Here is a 13,659-nt window from a genome sequence, read left to right on the forward strand (position 1 = left end):
ATCCCGCAATGGTGGGGGGGGAAGGGGGACTACAGCTCCCACAATTCCTCAGCCTCTCCGCGCGGTGCTTTCTGGGTGCTGTAGTCCCGCGCCCCGTCCTGAGCCGGGGATCCTTTGCGGGCTGCCCTCCGCGGCGGACTACGACTCCCGCGGTGCGGCGCAGGGCAGGCGCCCCGGCACAGGACGGCTGCGGGCATGGCTTGGAGAGGCTGCAGCAGGTTAGGGGCCCAGCTGCGGAGGAGCCCCGGCTGGCTTCAGGGGTTGGGGCGCAGGAGGATCGTCTCCTGCATTGACCGTAAGGTTCAGGGCAGAGGGGCCGAGCTCTCCCCAGTGCGCGGGGCCAGGCGGGGCGGGGGCAGGATGTGGGAGCAGGGGCGCCCAGAGGCGATGAGGATGGGCGCATCTGACATAGAAGGGAGGTGGTGAAGGGGCTGGGGCCCATAAAACCAGCGCGGCGTCTGAGCCGCCTTCCTCTGTCCATTCGGGAACAGCAGGCGTTGCTGAGTGTGGTCCAAAGCGGGTAATGCATTTAAGAAAGGGCACACTTAGGCTGTACGTCAGGAAAAGCTTCCGAGCAGTGAGATCTTTCCAGCTGGAGAATGGTTTCGCTGGGGAAGTGGTGAAAGTCCCATGTGTTGGTGCTGTTCAAACAACTTGCGCAGCGCCTTGACACATTGTAGGGCTTGCATCAAAGAAGAATCTCAAATCTAATTGTAGGTGGGGGTTAGACTAGATCTTTGCAGTCCCTTCTAACCCTATGATTCTAAGAAGTGGGAATTTCATGAAGCAGAACATAATTATGCACGTTAGCCTTCAGCCAAGGCATGAGGATTCCTGTCTCTACTTTTACAAGAAGTGCTATAGGATCTCTAAATGTGGACTATAAAAGGGGGAATATATTTTGCCTATAGCCTTTACTGATTCTTTATGATGTGTGAGGATGGTCTAAAGTTTATTTTAATTTTTTTCTGCTTGTATTTTATCTTACAAAGATTAGAGTGTAAGCTCTTCAGGGCACAGACTCTTTCTGCGTGTTTGTACAGCACCTAGCACAACGGGGGTGTGTGTGTGTCTCTGAATGTGGTTACAATAGAATATTTTAAAATGAGGAATATCAGTTCTTGTCTTCCCAATTTTTGCTAGAGGATCCTCTGAAGGACCTGGGGAGTTAATAGTTCCATTGCAGGATTTTGAAACCTGGGCTGTAGCTTTCCTAGCTGTAACTGAGTGGGAAGGGGGAATGGGTCTGACTGTATTTGAAATTTTTTGGGTTTGCTTTGCGTGATTGGGTTTTGTTTAACTCTGACAAAAACAAAGAGCTCTAACCTGCGTGTGACTCCATATTGCCTTCTCCCCAGGGGTATACTTATGTCACAGTTACACCAGTACAGGATCTAAGGTCACAGGCTTGCATATGTGTGACTTTCCCTAGTAAATTACTGGTGTAAATTGCAATGATGAAGCACATCTATGCTTAGGGCTCATACTAGTGTAACTACATGAGTTCATCCCCCCACCTCTCCTTTGCAGACAAGGTTTTTACATGGAAGCTGGAGTTGGTTGCAGTAAGTTTTGCCCTGTTGTGAAGCCTCAACCCAGCTCTCCAGTGAGTTCTCCAGAAAAGCAAAGAAATCAAAAAGTGATCATTCTAATGGAGAGGGAGAGGAAATATCCAGGCAAACAACAACAACAACAAAAACAACCCTGTAGAATATCAAGGGTACCTTTATGCATAAAAAAACACCAATAAAGCCCCCCCCTCCCACATTTTAGTTGTGTATTGCAGTTCATGTTCAGTGACCACAAGAGATCAGGACCTTGATTTTGTTTCACCAGAAGGCAGCCCCTCTGCTAGACCACTGCCTCGTAGCAGCATGCAGTGGCATTCATTCTGCACTGATTCATTGGGAGGCACGGCCGATGCTTGTAATGCCACAGTGGGTCAGTGTAGATAATAGGGCTAAGCGATATTGGACTGTGAACAATAATTACTACAATGTTTCAAATTGATCTTGGGTATTAAAGAAGTGAGGAGGTTTGCAGCCTCCTTCCCCATCCTCTGAAAGTATGCACTCTTCTTCCAGCATCCACAGGCCTGACTGAGGAGCAGAAGGAGTTCCAAAAGGTCGCCTTTGACTTTGCTGCCAAGGAGATGGCCCCTCATATGGCAGAATGGGATGAAAAGGTGAGAGCACAGGCCAGCTGCCAGCCCACAAAAGGGATACTTCACCCAACGCCCTCTCCTCCCTCAGGAGCTCCTCTTGCCTGCATTAAAGGGCTAGTCATTTCTTTTCTTCTCTTTTTTTCCCCGCAGCATCCCCTTTGCCCCAGCCCTGCAGGTAGTGGTGTCCTCAGTAGCTCCTCCCCGCTTGTTCAGTGCTGTGATTGTGACAGTGGAAAGATTTCCTTTAGGGATGCTGATGCAGTGGCACCCTGCTGCCATCAGTGACCCCAGCAGGCAGAAGGGAGAAGTCAGAAAACCTGCACTTGCTCCCTGATCTATCTAGCTGCCTACCTGCCCACTTAAACTTTGTGGAAGTTCAGAACTGGACTTCATGGCTCATCTTCACCTGAAGCTGGTCTTGCTCTTGATCTCTTGCAATGTCTTTTTTCCTTGTGTGCCTCCGATAGGAAATATTCCCCGTGGAAACAATGCGGAAGGCAGCCCAGCTGGGGTTCGGTGGGATCTATGTGAAACCAGATGTAGGTGGCTCGGGACTGTCACGGCTTGATACCTCCGTCATCTTTGAGGCTTTGTCGACAGGATGTACCAGCACCACTGCCTACTTGAGCATCCATAAGTGAGTGGGGGCAACTGGCTAAGCATCTGTGGTCAGTCTGGCTGAATAACACTCTTACTGTGAACACTGGGACTCTGAATCCTGTCATCTTTCAACTTTCGGGGGTGCCATTCATTACAGAATCATTGAAACATAGGGCTAGAATGGACCTCAAGAGGTCATCAAGTCCAGCTCCCTGTGCTGGGGCAGGATCAAGGAAACCTAGTCCATCCCTGACAGGTGTTCATTTAACCTGTTCTTAAAAACCTCCAATGATGGGGATTCCATGACCTCCCTTGGAAACCTATTCCAAAGCTTTACTACCCTTACGGTTGGAATTTTTTCCCTAATATCTAACCTAAGTCTCCCTTGCTACAGAATAGGCCCAGACTTCTTGACCTACCTTCAATGGATATGGAGAACAATTAATCACAGTCCTCTTTGTAACAGCCCTTAACATATTTGAAAACTCCTATCAGCTTCCCCCTCAGCCTTCTTTTCTCAAGACTAAACTTGCTCAGATTTTTTAGCCTTTACTCATAGATCAGATTTTCTAAACCTTTTATCATTTTTGTTGCTCTCCTCTGGATTCTTTCCAATTTGTCCACATCTTTCCTAAAGTGTGGCACCAGAACTGGACACAGTACTCCAGCTCCAGCCTCACCAGTGTTGGACAGTTACTTCCCATGTCCTACATACAGTATTTCTGTTAATATAGCCCAGAAACTGCTGAATTGGAATTCATTTGCAAATTGGATACTATTAATTTAGGCTTAAATAGAGACTGGGAATGGCTAAGTCATTATGCAAGGTAGCCTATTTCCTCTTGTTTTTTCCTACCCCCCCCCCGATGTTCTGGTTTAACTTGGTTTTAAACTTGGAGAGTGGTCAGTTTGGATGAGCTATTACCAGCAGGAGAGTGAGTCTGTGTGTGTATGGGGGTGGGTTTTTGGAGGGGGGTGAGGGAGTGAGAGAACCTGGATTTGTGCAGGAAATGGCCTAACTTCATTATCATGCACATTGTGTAAAGAGTTGTCACTTTGGATGGGCTATCACCAGCAGGAGAGTGAATTTGTGTGGGGGGTGGAGGGTGAGAAAACCTGGATTTGTGCTGGAAATGGCCTAACCTGATGCTCACTTTAGATAAGCTATTACCAGCAGGACAGTGGGGTGGGAGGAGGTATTGTTTCATATTCTCTGTGTATATATAAAGTCTGCTGCAGTTTCCACGGTATGCATCTGATGAAGTGAGCTGTAGCTCACGAAAGCTCATGCTCAAATAAATTGGTTAGTCTCTAAGGTGCCACAAGGACTCCTTTTCTTTTTGCGAATACAGACTAACACGGCTGTTACTCTGAAACATAGCCCAGAATGATATTATTAGCCCTTTTTGCAAACTGTATCACATGGTTACTCATATTCGATTTGTGATACACTGTAACCCCCAGATCCTTTTCAGCAGAACTACCAATGAGGCAGTTAGTCCTCATTTTGTAATTGTGAATTTGATTTTTCCTTCCTACGTGTAGTACTTTTCACTTGTCTGTATTGAATTTCATCGTGTAAGGATGTAATGTAGGGACCATTAGTGGGCATATGGGGCATGACTGGTTACTCTTAGCAATCAGGCTGCAGTCCCTCGGACACTGGAAGGAATCATTCCTATTCACAAGGAAATAATTTTAGCCTAGTGATTTGAGCAGAGGGCTGGAGCTGGGAACTTTTGGGTTCTGTTCCTAGCTCTGTCATTGACTTACTATATAGCCATGGTCAAATCCCTTAAATGCTCTGTGCCTCGGTTACCCCAGCTCTAATCTGATTTATTTAGTGTGGCAATATCCCAGTCAAGATCAGGGTCCCATTGCACTAGACGATGTACCGATACATAGTAAGAGTCAGCCTTTTCCTTGTAGGGCACGGAAATAATATTTACACCTCCCTCTCGGTAGTATTATTTTAACAATTTTGAAAAACTCTAAATGCTTTAGAAAGGAAAATGAATTGTAAACTCTTCGGAGCAAAGACCATTTTTTGTTCCATTTGTATAGTGTCTAGCACAGTGGAGTTCTGGTCCATGATTGGGACTCCTAGGCACTACTGCAATATTAGTAGTAATATAATTATCTCCAGACCCTTTTTACAGATGCTAAGGCACACAAAGAGGCAGTGACTTGTCCAGGGTCTCACACTGAGTCAGTGGCAGAGTTGAGAATAGAATGCAGCTCTCCTGACTCTCAGCCCTGTACGCTGATTCCAAGAAGCTTTATGAAGTTTAAGACCCTGAGCCAGTCCCTGTGGCACGCAGTTGCTTTGTTCAGTTTCAGGGGAGGACAGCATCTGTCTCCTAGGCTAGGTTAGATTAGCTCTGGAAGAGGCTGAAAACCTCCAAACCAGTGGCATGAGCATTCTGTGATCATCCTTCTTCCTAGGCTTGTGCTTGTATGCATGCATTATAACCCCATCCCTTCTCTCCTGGTGCAGCATGTGTGCTTGGATGATTGACACCTTTGGAAATGAGGAACAGAGACACAAGTTTTGCCCATCCCTCTGTAGCATGGAGAAGTTAGCCTCTTACTGCCTGACCGAGCCGGGTGAGCTTCATGTACAAATAATTCCATCCCCTTCCGGTCCTAAGTCCCAGCAATGTTGTAACAGTCACTCTCATTCTCAAATGTTCCAAGGAACTGGAAGTGAAACTCCCATCTCCTGTTGCTCTGAGCTATCCAGACCTCCATGTGGCTTGTGCTTTAGGGTATCAGTGAAGCAAGGGCAGGTACCTCAATGGGGCACATCTTGTGATGCTGACAGTCTTCTCCCTTTAGCATACAGCAGAGGTGGGAAGGACTGGGAGAAGTGCTGTGATTCACTGAGAGAAGTGAGGAGCTGAAGGTACAAAAGGGTGCCTTGGAAAGGTGTGGCGGGATACACACGGATTTGCAGAATATGCAACAAAACTAGACCCACTTTGACTGACCTGCAGCTCTTGTTTTCAAGGCTGGTTAACCAAAATGGATAAATACTGTGGTAAGAGGGTGAATCTCTGTCCAGGGCACTTTAATAAATACATGAAGATCTGATATCTCTAGTTTAAAGCCATGGGCAGTCAGGATCCCACATGAATTGGAAGAGACCTGTTCCTCAGCCCATGATGATGTGGTTGACCGTCCTGCTCTGGATTGCTTTGCTCTAGAGGATAAATATAGCTTGGGGGCAAAGGGGTACAGCCCCCATTGAGGTTAGTAGGAGTTATACTCTCTGGTTCCAGGGATGCATTTGGCCCTGAGTCTGACTCCTCATCAAACCGAGTAAACACACAATCTCTGGAGGAGAGAGGAAGCCTTGCCATCTCATTGGCTTCTTTCCTTCCCCTCTAACAGGAAGTGGAAGTGATGCAGCTTCCCTGATAACCTCAGCCAAGAGGAAAGGCGACACCTACGTCCTTAATGGTTCCAAGGTACCAGCTTTTCTCGCCTTAAAACCCGCTGAGCACCCTGCATGTGTGAGAGGGTCGTTGCCATATCTTTCTGTCTCCCCCACTCACCCTCTCATCTCCGCCTCTTCCTCTTGGCTTGTGGAACTGGAAATATCCCATTATGTCACATCTCCAGTTGCTTCTCCCAGGGCAGGATCGTTCCCCGCAGTGTATTCTCTAGGGCTTTGTTCAGTTCTGTTCTTACATGTCCCTTGGTGCTGGGGCATCTGCCTCTTCCCTTGGAGACGCTGTTCCCAGCCCAGTAAAACACACTGTTGGGAAGCCCTGCCTGATGCTGAACTTCTTCCCGCTATTCCTAGCTCTACCCCCTCAGAGCATCCTGAATGACTCCTCTCCCTGGAATTTCTGCACCCTAACAACCAGTAATTGGGGGTGGTTATCCTTCCTCCTTCTGTCCCTCCAACCCCAATTTGCCAGGCTACACCTGTTCAGCTTGTGATTTCACCCCATAAACCAATCCCTCCAGTCCTCCCTTGCTTCTCTGTCTCCTTGTCTCTCCTCCCCTCTGCCCTCCCCCAGCTCTCCGATCCCTTCGCCCGCCTCTCGGCTTCTCTCTGCCCTTGGATCACCACACAAGACACCTAACTCCCTTTCAGCACATGATGTCCAGTGGAAATTCTTTCCTGCTTCCCCGGCTCTGGGTGTGGGCTCCCTGCGTGCTAATTCTGTCTCATTTCCTGTGCCCCTTGCCAGGCCTTCATCAGTGGCGGTGGTGACACAGATGTGTATGTGGTCATGTGTCGCACAGGAGGGTCTGGCCCCAAGGGCATCTCCTGCCTGGTGCTGGAGAAAGGAACTCCAGGGCTCAGCTTTGGTAAAAAAGAGAGGAAGGTGAGAGACCCACACATCATCAGGGTTGTTGTGGGTGAGTGGGTGGAACACGGCAGAGGCAGGCCAAACTGGAGTAGACCACTGGCGATCCCATGTCTGATCAGATAGCAGGCCTATCCAGCCCTGTACTGGGTGAGACAGCTGGACCATTCTAGTCTGCTATCCTGCTTCCTCACTGCACCATAGCCCCAGATAATCCAGTGTCCTGACTCGGGGCAGTATTGAGGTGCACAGTGTGGGGAAACCTTGCCTTGCCACTGCTCATGCTGTATCTGCTGTGTGGATAGGTGAAGGGCTTTAATCTCCAGGTCTGTCAAGCCAGCATCAGATGCAGATTCACTGGATCTGCACTTTTCCTGTAGGCATTTGCATTTCAATTTCTAGTGGATGGAATTGCTTGTGAAGTTTAAGGGCTCCTCAAACCAATCAGGGTTATGTATGGTGCAGACAGCCCCTGTGTAAGCTTCACATTCACCTGACCCTCAACCCTCACCATCAACTTTGCTGAAGCTCACTCCTGACCCCTTGGCTAAGCTAGTAATGGGGTCTCTCCTGAGCAGAGACTCCCAGACTGCATGGTGCTTTGCTTGTGGACTACAGAGCTTTGGAGATCACTAAACTCATGATCCAGGTGTCAGGAGGTACAAATCCAGCGAACTAAAACTGAGCCACCTAAACTGTCCTGAAAGTTGCTGTCAAAATCCAGTTGAAAGGGGCAGTGCATGTGTAAACCTTTAGTTCAGAAAAGCTGGAGGAGTATCTGAATAGACTCCTCTTCACTGCAGAATCTGAGGGAAACCACACTCTGTGTCACAGAGTGTGCATTACAGAGGTGCTCTCCTTCACAAGCCTGGCAATGGAGGGGGAGAGAAGTGATAGACCCATTATTTCTCCAGCGGAGAGCTGGATGTGCCCAGCCCTCCAGACAGTCTGTGAGATACTCCTGTCTTTCCCAGGTGGGCTGGAACTCCCAGCCGACTCGGGCCGTGATCTTCGAGGACTGTGCTGTTCCTGTGGCCAACCGGCTTGGCGCAGAGGGGCAGGGCTTCGGCATCGCCATGAAGGGCCTGAATGGAGGGAGGATCAATATTGGTAAGCCTGGCAGCTAAGAGCAAGGGGAAGGGAAGGGGCTGTGGTCTCCTCACTGGTAGTCTAGTGTGGTGGCTGTCATGTAATATTCACTCTGTGCCCTTGGCTTCCCCCGCCAGCTTCTTGTTCTCTAGGAGCTGCTCATGCCTCTGTCCTCCTGACCCAGGACCATCTCACCATCCGCAAGCAGTTTGGGGAACCCTTGGCCAGTAACCAGGTGACTTTTCTGTCGACAAGCTCTGCTCTTCCTCCACTGCACCCCTCTGGCTATTGCATAAAACAAGCAGCCAGAGCTCACACATCCTGCCTTACACACGTTCTGCTGGGACTGCAGTAGCTTGTCCCAGTGCTAATGTACTTGCACCCTCTTTTATAGCATCTCCCACTGGGAGGGGTTTGGGTGGCAATAGGTGATGGGGGTTTTCTCTCCTCATACAGGAAATAGTTCATGATAATTATTTGTTGGCCTTATGATAGGAGAGAGACAGACGCTTGGAAGGAGCTGGAGAAAAATATAGAGGCTGAGAGAGAGAAACTGGGGAGTTGGGGGAGCCAGGGGCCCTGGCACAGAGAATCAGAGAGGCCTGAGCTTCATGTGAAGGGAAGTCCTTTCTAGAAAGTTTCCCTAAAGAGGAAATACAAAGATGGGGGCCCTGCCTGAGCGGGATGGGGGTGGTGGGGGCAGCATGGGGGAGCACCTGAGGGGACTGAGGGATGTTTGGGGGACAGTGCCTGAGGGGGGGAAAAGGGTGGGGTGTGGGATTCAGAACAGGGCCCCAGTTGAGGGGGCAGGGGGTGGTACTAGGGCAAGGCCGCACCTGAGGAGGATGGGTAGGGGGAGGTGTTTCAGGGCAAGGACCCACTGAGCCTCTGGCTTAACCTGGCCCCTCATGCGCTGTCTGTTTCCTTCCTGGCAGTACCTCCGGTTCAGACTGGCTGAGATGGCAACGCGCCTGGTGGCGGCAAGGCTCATGGTACGGAATGCGGCACAGGTGCTGCAGGAGGAGCGGGAGGATGCCATCGCCCTGTGCGCCATGGCCAAACTCTTTGCCACTGATGAGTGCTTCACAGTAGGTTTTCCAAGTCTCTGCCAGGGGGTGTCATAATCAGAGACTTCAGAGTCTCCTTGTAGTGGCTGACGCTGCTTGGGATTTCAGGAAGTCTCTTCCGTCTGCAGGGTTCCAGGCCTGAACACGTTTGGTGGGCCATAAACCTAGTCTTGGGGCCCCTTTCGTGGTCCAGAATCCTGGCCTGTGTGTAGGCAGGGATCTCAGCCCCTCTGCAGGGCACGATCCTTCTCCCTGGGTATTCTTCATATGCTATAATGCCTTCTGCTGCTTCTAGGAGCCCAGGGGCTCAGGCAGACTTGTGAGTAGAGCATTACCAGGGTGTCCATTACTTGGTCTTAATTCCTGGTTAGCATGTGTCATTGGGAGCGAGGGGGGTACTCTAGTGCAATTACAGAATACCATTTAATTAAAAGAAGAACTTCTGAGCTATGAATTGTCTTGGATTAGTTATATTTTGGAATTACCGCTACATCCTGTCATTAGCTCCCTGGATGTATACTGCTAGTGTGGTGTATCTCACACACAGGATTAATTATAGTTAGGCTTGGTACCATCTTTAAATAGAGGGCTTTTATCCTGGAATTATCCTAGCTGGTCACTAGATGGTGGTCTTGTATTTTAATTTTGGACCTAGACTCAGTTAGAAATGCAGCAGAAACTGTCTTGGTTGAGGGGAATTAAAATGCTTGTGCACTGCAGCATTCCTTTTAAGATGATACCATTGGTTTTAAATGGCACCGTCTGGGAAATATGGCAACAAGCACCATGGCATATAGTGGTTAGAGCAGAAGAGACTGGAATTTAGGACTCCTGGGTTCCGTTTCTGCTTGGGAATGTGGTTTGGTGGTTAGAGCACAGACTTAGTCCAGATTCCTGGGCTCTAGTCCTAGCTCTGCCACTGACTTGCTGTGTGACCCTGGGCAAATCACTTCATCACTCTGTGCCTGACCCACCAACGTTCTCTTCTCCTCAGATCTGCAACCAGGCCCTACAGATGCATGGGGGCTATGGCTACCTGAAGGACTATGCTGTGCAGCAGTTCATGAGAGACATCAGAGTCCACCAGATCTTGGAAGGTAACCTGGGGTATTGCTAACAAAACTGACAACTGGCTGTGGCCTTGGCCATACGTATGTTCCAGTGGAGAACAGGGACTTGGATTATAGTTGCAAATTCCACTTCTTTCATTTTGTGCTTTAGGTCTCTCATCTGACAGCAAAACCCATACGGGGATCTGAGTTCATTGGGCTATAGCAGATTTGTGTAGCCCTGTAAGTATTTCCAACCCAGTAGAAGACAGAAGAGACTCCATGTGCAGGATTGCTCCCTACAGTCTATTTTTTAGTGTCTTGTCCACTCTTGCTCCACATGACTCAGTTGAAGGAGCTCTCACCACCTCCCTGGGAAAATTATTGATAGTTTAATGGGTCTCACCAGAGGAAAAGGTCTCCTGATGTTCACACTAAAGGTGTCTTTGTTTAATTTCATCCTGTTACTCCTATTAACACCCATTGTTGAACCCTGAACAATTCCTCTCGCTCTGCGTGCTGTTCCACCTTTGGATCCTTGTAGAGAGAATTGTGGTAATATCCCCCTTAGCAGAGCCAAGATTTTTATTTTTAATCTACCCTCTTAATCGTTATTACTGCTATTCTTCGAACTCCATTCACCTAGAATTAGACTATCGGGAAGGGGTGTGGTCCTGGCCATCCCCTGCTATGCTCCTTTCTACTCTCTGATATGATGCATATGTAGCAGTAGGTAAAGCAGAGAGACTGGCCTTCAATAGGGGCCAAGTTCTGCTAGGTGCTCCGTGCCCTAAAATCCTTTTAATATCAATGGGAGCAAGGAGCACTCAGTGCCCCCTTAATGAGCTGTCTTTTTTCCAGGCATCTATGTCTTACTTTCTCCTCTACACCCACTAATACCCAGAACCCCTTTCATGCTTGAAAGGAATCTCTTCTGTAGAGTAGGCTACAGATCCCACCAGGTTTTGCCCTGATCACAGGCTGGATGGAGACATGGAATAACTGCTCTGCAGATTGCATACTGCTCTGTTATGGGTTTAACAGAGCAGGTTTTTTGCATTTGACTTCAATGGAAGCAGGATTGGACCTTCACTTAACTGATGACTGTCTCTATCTCTGTGTTCTTTGTCCTGCTGCAGGTACCAACGAGGTGATGAGGATGATTGTGGCCAAGAATCTGTTACAGGAGTGAAACCAGGAGTGCATTAACTAGTGTTAATGCACTCCACTTGCTAGTTAGAACATTGTCTATTGCTCCTGTTTCCATAGGCTCCTTCCCTGGGAGTGGGAATGTACCAGTGGAAACTCTCTTGACTTTTTCTGATCCCAAGCACAGCTGTATGCAGCCCATGTGGGGTCCCAGCTGTATGCGGTGCCCGGCAGAGCTGCTGGTACTAGTCTGGTATCAAGGACGCCAAAGATAAAAATCAGACATGAATGAAAGCCTTTGTCCCTGTGTCCTGACCATGGGCCATTGCTGCTGCCCTGCCCCTCCTCGGACAGAAACATTAGCCCTGTGGGGTCATCCAGTCCACTTTTGTGCCAGGACAGGATCAAAACAGAGGGAATCCAGTCAGCCCCTCTCCTTCCTTGGGGCATTTCTAAGGCAGATGTGGAGGCATAGCCTACTGATTAATTTCAGGCAGGATTGTGCACGTGTGCTCTCTTATGGATAAGGCAACTCCTTTGAATCACAGGGAGAATCTGTTGCCTTGTTTAAACCCTTGTCTTTCCAAGGTGCTGCGCTGTGCTGCAGCATTGGGGCAAGTCATCCATAAAGAGTGTGTCTCCGTGAGTTGTTACACAGTGCAGTGAGCATTTTAAACCCATTGAAGGGAATGGGGCGTGCCTGGTGCTAATCGGGAAGCATCACTGCTTCTCATTTCCTAGAGTTCTCTTACCTAGTGCAACTGGCTCTTGATCTACCCCATCCCAGTTAATGCTTTCATTAACATTATGAATCCTGGGTAATGGGATCAGGGGGATAGATGAGAGAATCTTGCATGAGAAAACCTGGGCTCCTTATTCTCAAATTAACTCTACCCAGAAACGTACAATACGAGCAGAGTCAGAGCTTTGATCAGGTTTACTTTTCCTGCCCCCTCAATGTCGGAGTCAATAAAGCTATGACAGTAAAATCACTAGGGGGTTTCATCAGTTCTGGTAATTCACTCTTTCTGCAACATTCTAGTTCTTTAATTTGAACATATTCCCTTTAGTTGATAGCATTTTTTTTTAAATCAGCTTGTTTAATGGAAAATCCTAATTACTAATAACTTGCATATCTTTAGTGCCTTAAAGTGCTTTACCAACTAACATCCCTTTCCGGTGGGTAAGTGTTGACATACTCATTTGACAGATGGGGAAATTGAGGTGGAGAGAGGGGAAGTGACAAGGTAAGCAGTCAGTGGCAGAGATAGCTGACTTCCTATTCCCGGCTTTAATTATTGGGCAACATTCCTTTTTTCAGTATCTGCCACAAAAAATGACACAAGGAGATTTCCCCCCCAGCCATAATATCAAGGAACTGAAGTAACTTGACCTTTCCTTCTTCAGGATGAACACACGTGTATCTGACCCTTCCAGGTAGAGGATGGGAAGGGAATGGATTGTCATACCAAAGTATTTTTGACATTGTGAGACACACTGTGGCTCCATAGAAACTCTTAACTGTTCAGAACTTGTCTGTGCTTACTTACAACATGATTGTCAAGATGTGATCGTTTTGACAGTGTTGCTTAACAGCGTAGATGGGACTTAAGTGGGTAACCGCTGTATATTTCAACTTCGTTGTAACCAGCTCCCCAGATGCTACAGATCTCTGTAGTACAGACTGGCTTGGTAAAAGCTAAAATCCAAACTGACTGTATTTAATACTTGGGTAAACAGAAGGCTACTGCCCTGTAAGTAACCCTTGTTTGGGCTTCTCTAAATATTTGACTAGTATTGCAGAGTCCAACCAGAGAGCCAGTGAAGCCTTATCTATCTCCCATTCGCTGGGTTGCTTGGGCCAAGATGCTCTGTAAACTCAGGTTTATGTAATTGCCTAAAAATGGTGCTATGAATGGTTCAGGCATAAATGGCTTGAATCTAGCTTAGCTGGGTAGAGACTGAATGTTGTTATCTGCGCAGGCTTCATACGCTGTGAACTGAATTGGTCTCGGTCTCGGTGTGGAGGCAGGTGTATTTATCTCCAAATCTACCATCACAATTGATAATGTTGGTAAAAAAGGCAGAATGAGGATGGAATGAGCCATCAGTGTGAACTCTACTTTTCCTCCTGGAAGTGCTCTCGAGGGCCAGGGTGGGAGACACTGCCCACCCCCACCAGTGTGAAAAAAGACTATACCGTGGTTGACTGTGCTGGG

At 48.2% G+C, this 13,659-nt stretch overlaps 1 protein-coding gene across 2 annotated transcripts; it reads left to right on the forward strand.

Moving 5' to 3' along the window:
• The first annotated feature begins 117 nt into the window (after positions 1-117).
• Positions 118-12,432, forward strand: ACAD8 (acyl-CoA dehydrogenase family member 8). 2 transcript variants are annotated; one of them, XM_077839883.1, is made up of 12 exons: positions 118-295; positions 2,085-2,185; positions 2,632-2,801; positions 5,262-5,371; positions 6,158-6,234; positions 6,967-7,104; positions 8,061-8,196; positions 8,313-8,410; positions 9,111-9,263; positions 10,237-10,339; positions 10,464-10,534; positions 11,431-12,432. In XM_077839883.1, the coding sequence occupies exons 1-11, from the start codon at positions 196-198 to the stop codon at positions 10,499-10,501; spliced, it is 1,224 nt and encodes a 407-aa protein (XP_077696009.1). In that variant the 5' UTR covers positions 118-195; the 3' UTR covers positions 10,502-10,534; positions 11,431-12,432. The 2 variants fall into 2 exon arrangements, with proteins under 2 accessions (XP_077696009.1, XP_077696008.1); XM_077839882.1 differs by lacking the exon at positions 10,464-10,534 and having other exon boundaries at positions 120-295.
• Positions 12,433-13,659: the final 1,227 nt, after the last annotated feature.

Source organism: Eretmochelys imbricata, chromosome 22, assembly GCF_965152235.1.
Source record: "Eretmochelys imbricata isolate rEreImb1 chromosome 22, rEreImb1.hap1, whole genome shotgun sequence".
NCBI classification, from domain to species: Eukaryota; Metazoa; Chordata; order Testudines; family Cheloniidae; genus Eretmochelys; species Eretmochelys imbricata.

Bases quoted from the DNA above. Each gene is read 5' to 3' on its own strand.
- ACAD8 (XM_077839882.1), top strand. From the start codon at position 196: ATGGCTTGGAGAGGCTGCAGCAGGTTAGGGGCCCAGCTGCGGAGGAGC. The intron at 6,235-6,966 runs GTACCAGCTTTT...GCCCCTTGCCAG, and splicing joins ACGTCCTTAATGGTTCCAAG to GCCTTCATCAGTGGCGGTGG. The intron at 8,197-8,312 runs GTAAGCCTGGCA...TTCCCCCGCCAG, and splicing joins TGGAGGGAGGATCAATATTG to CTTCTTGTTCTCTAGGAGCT.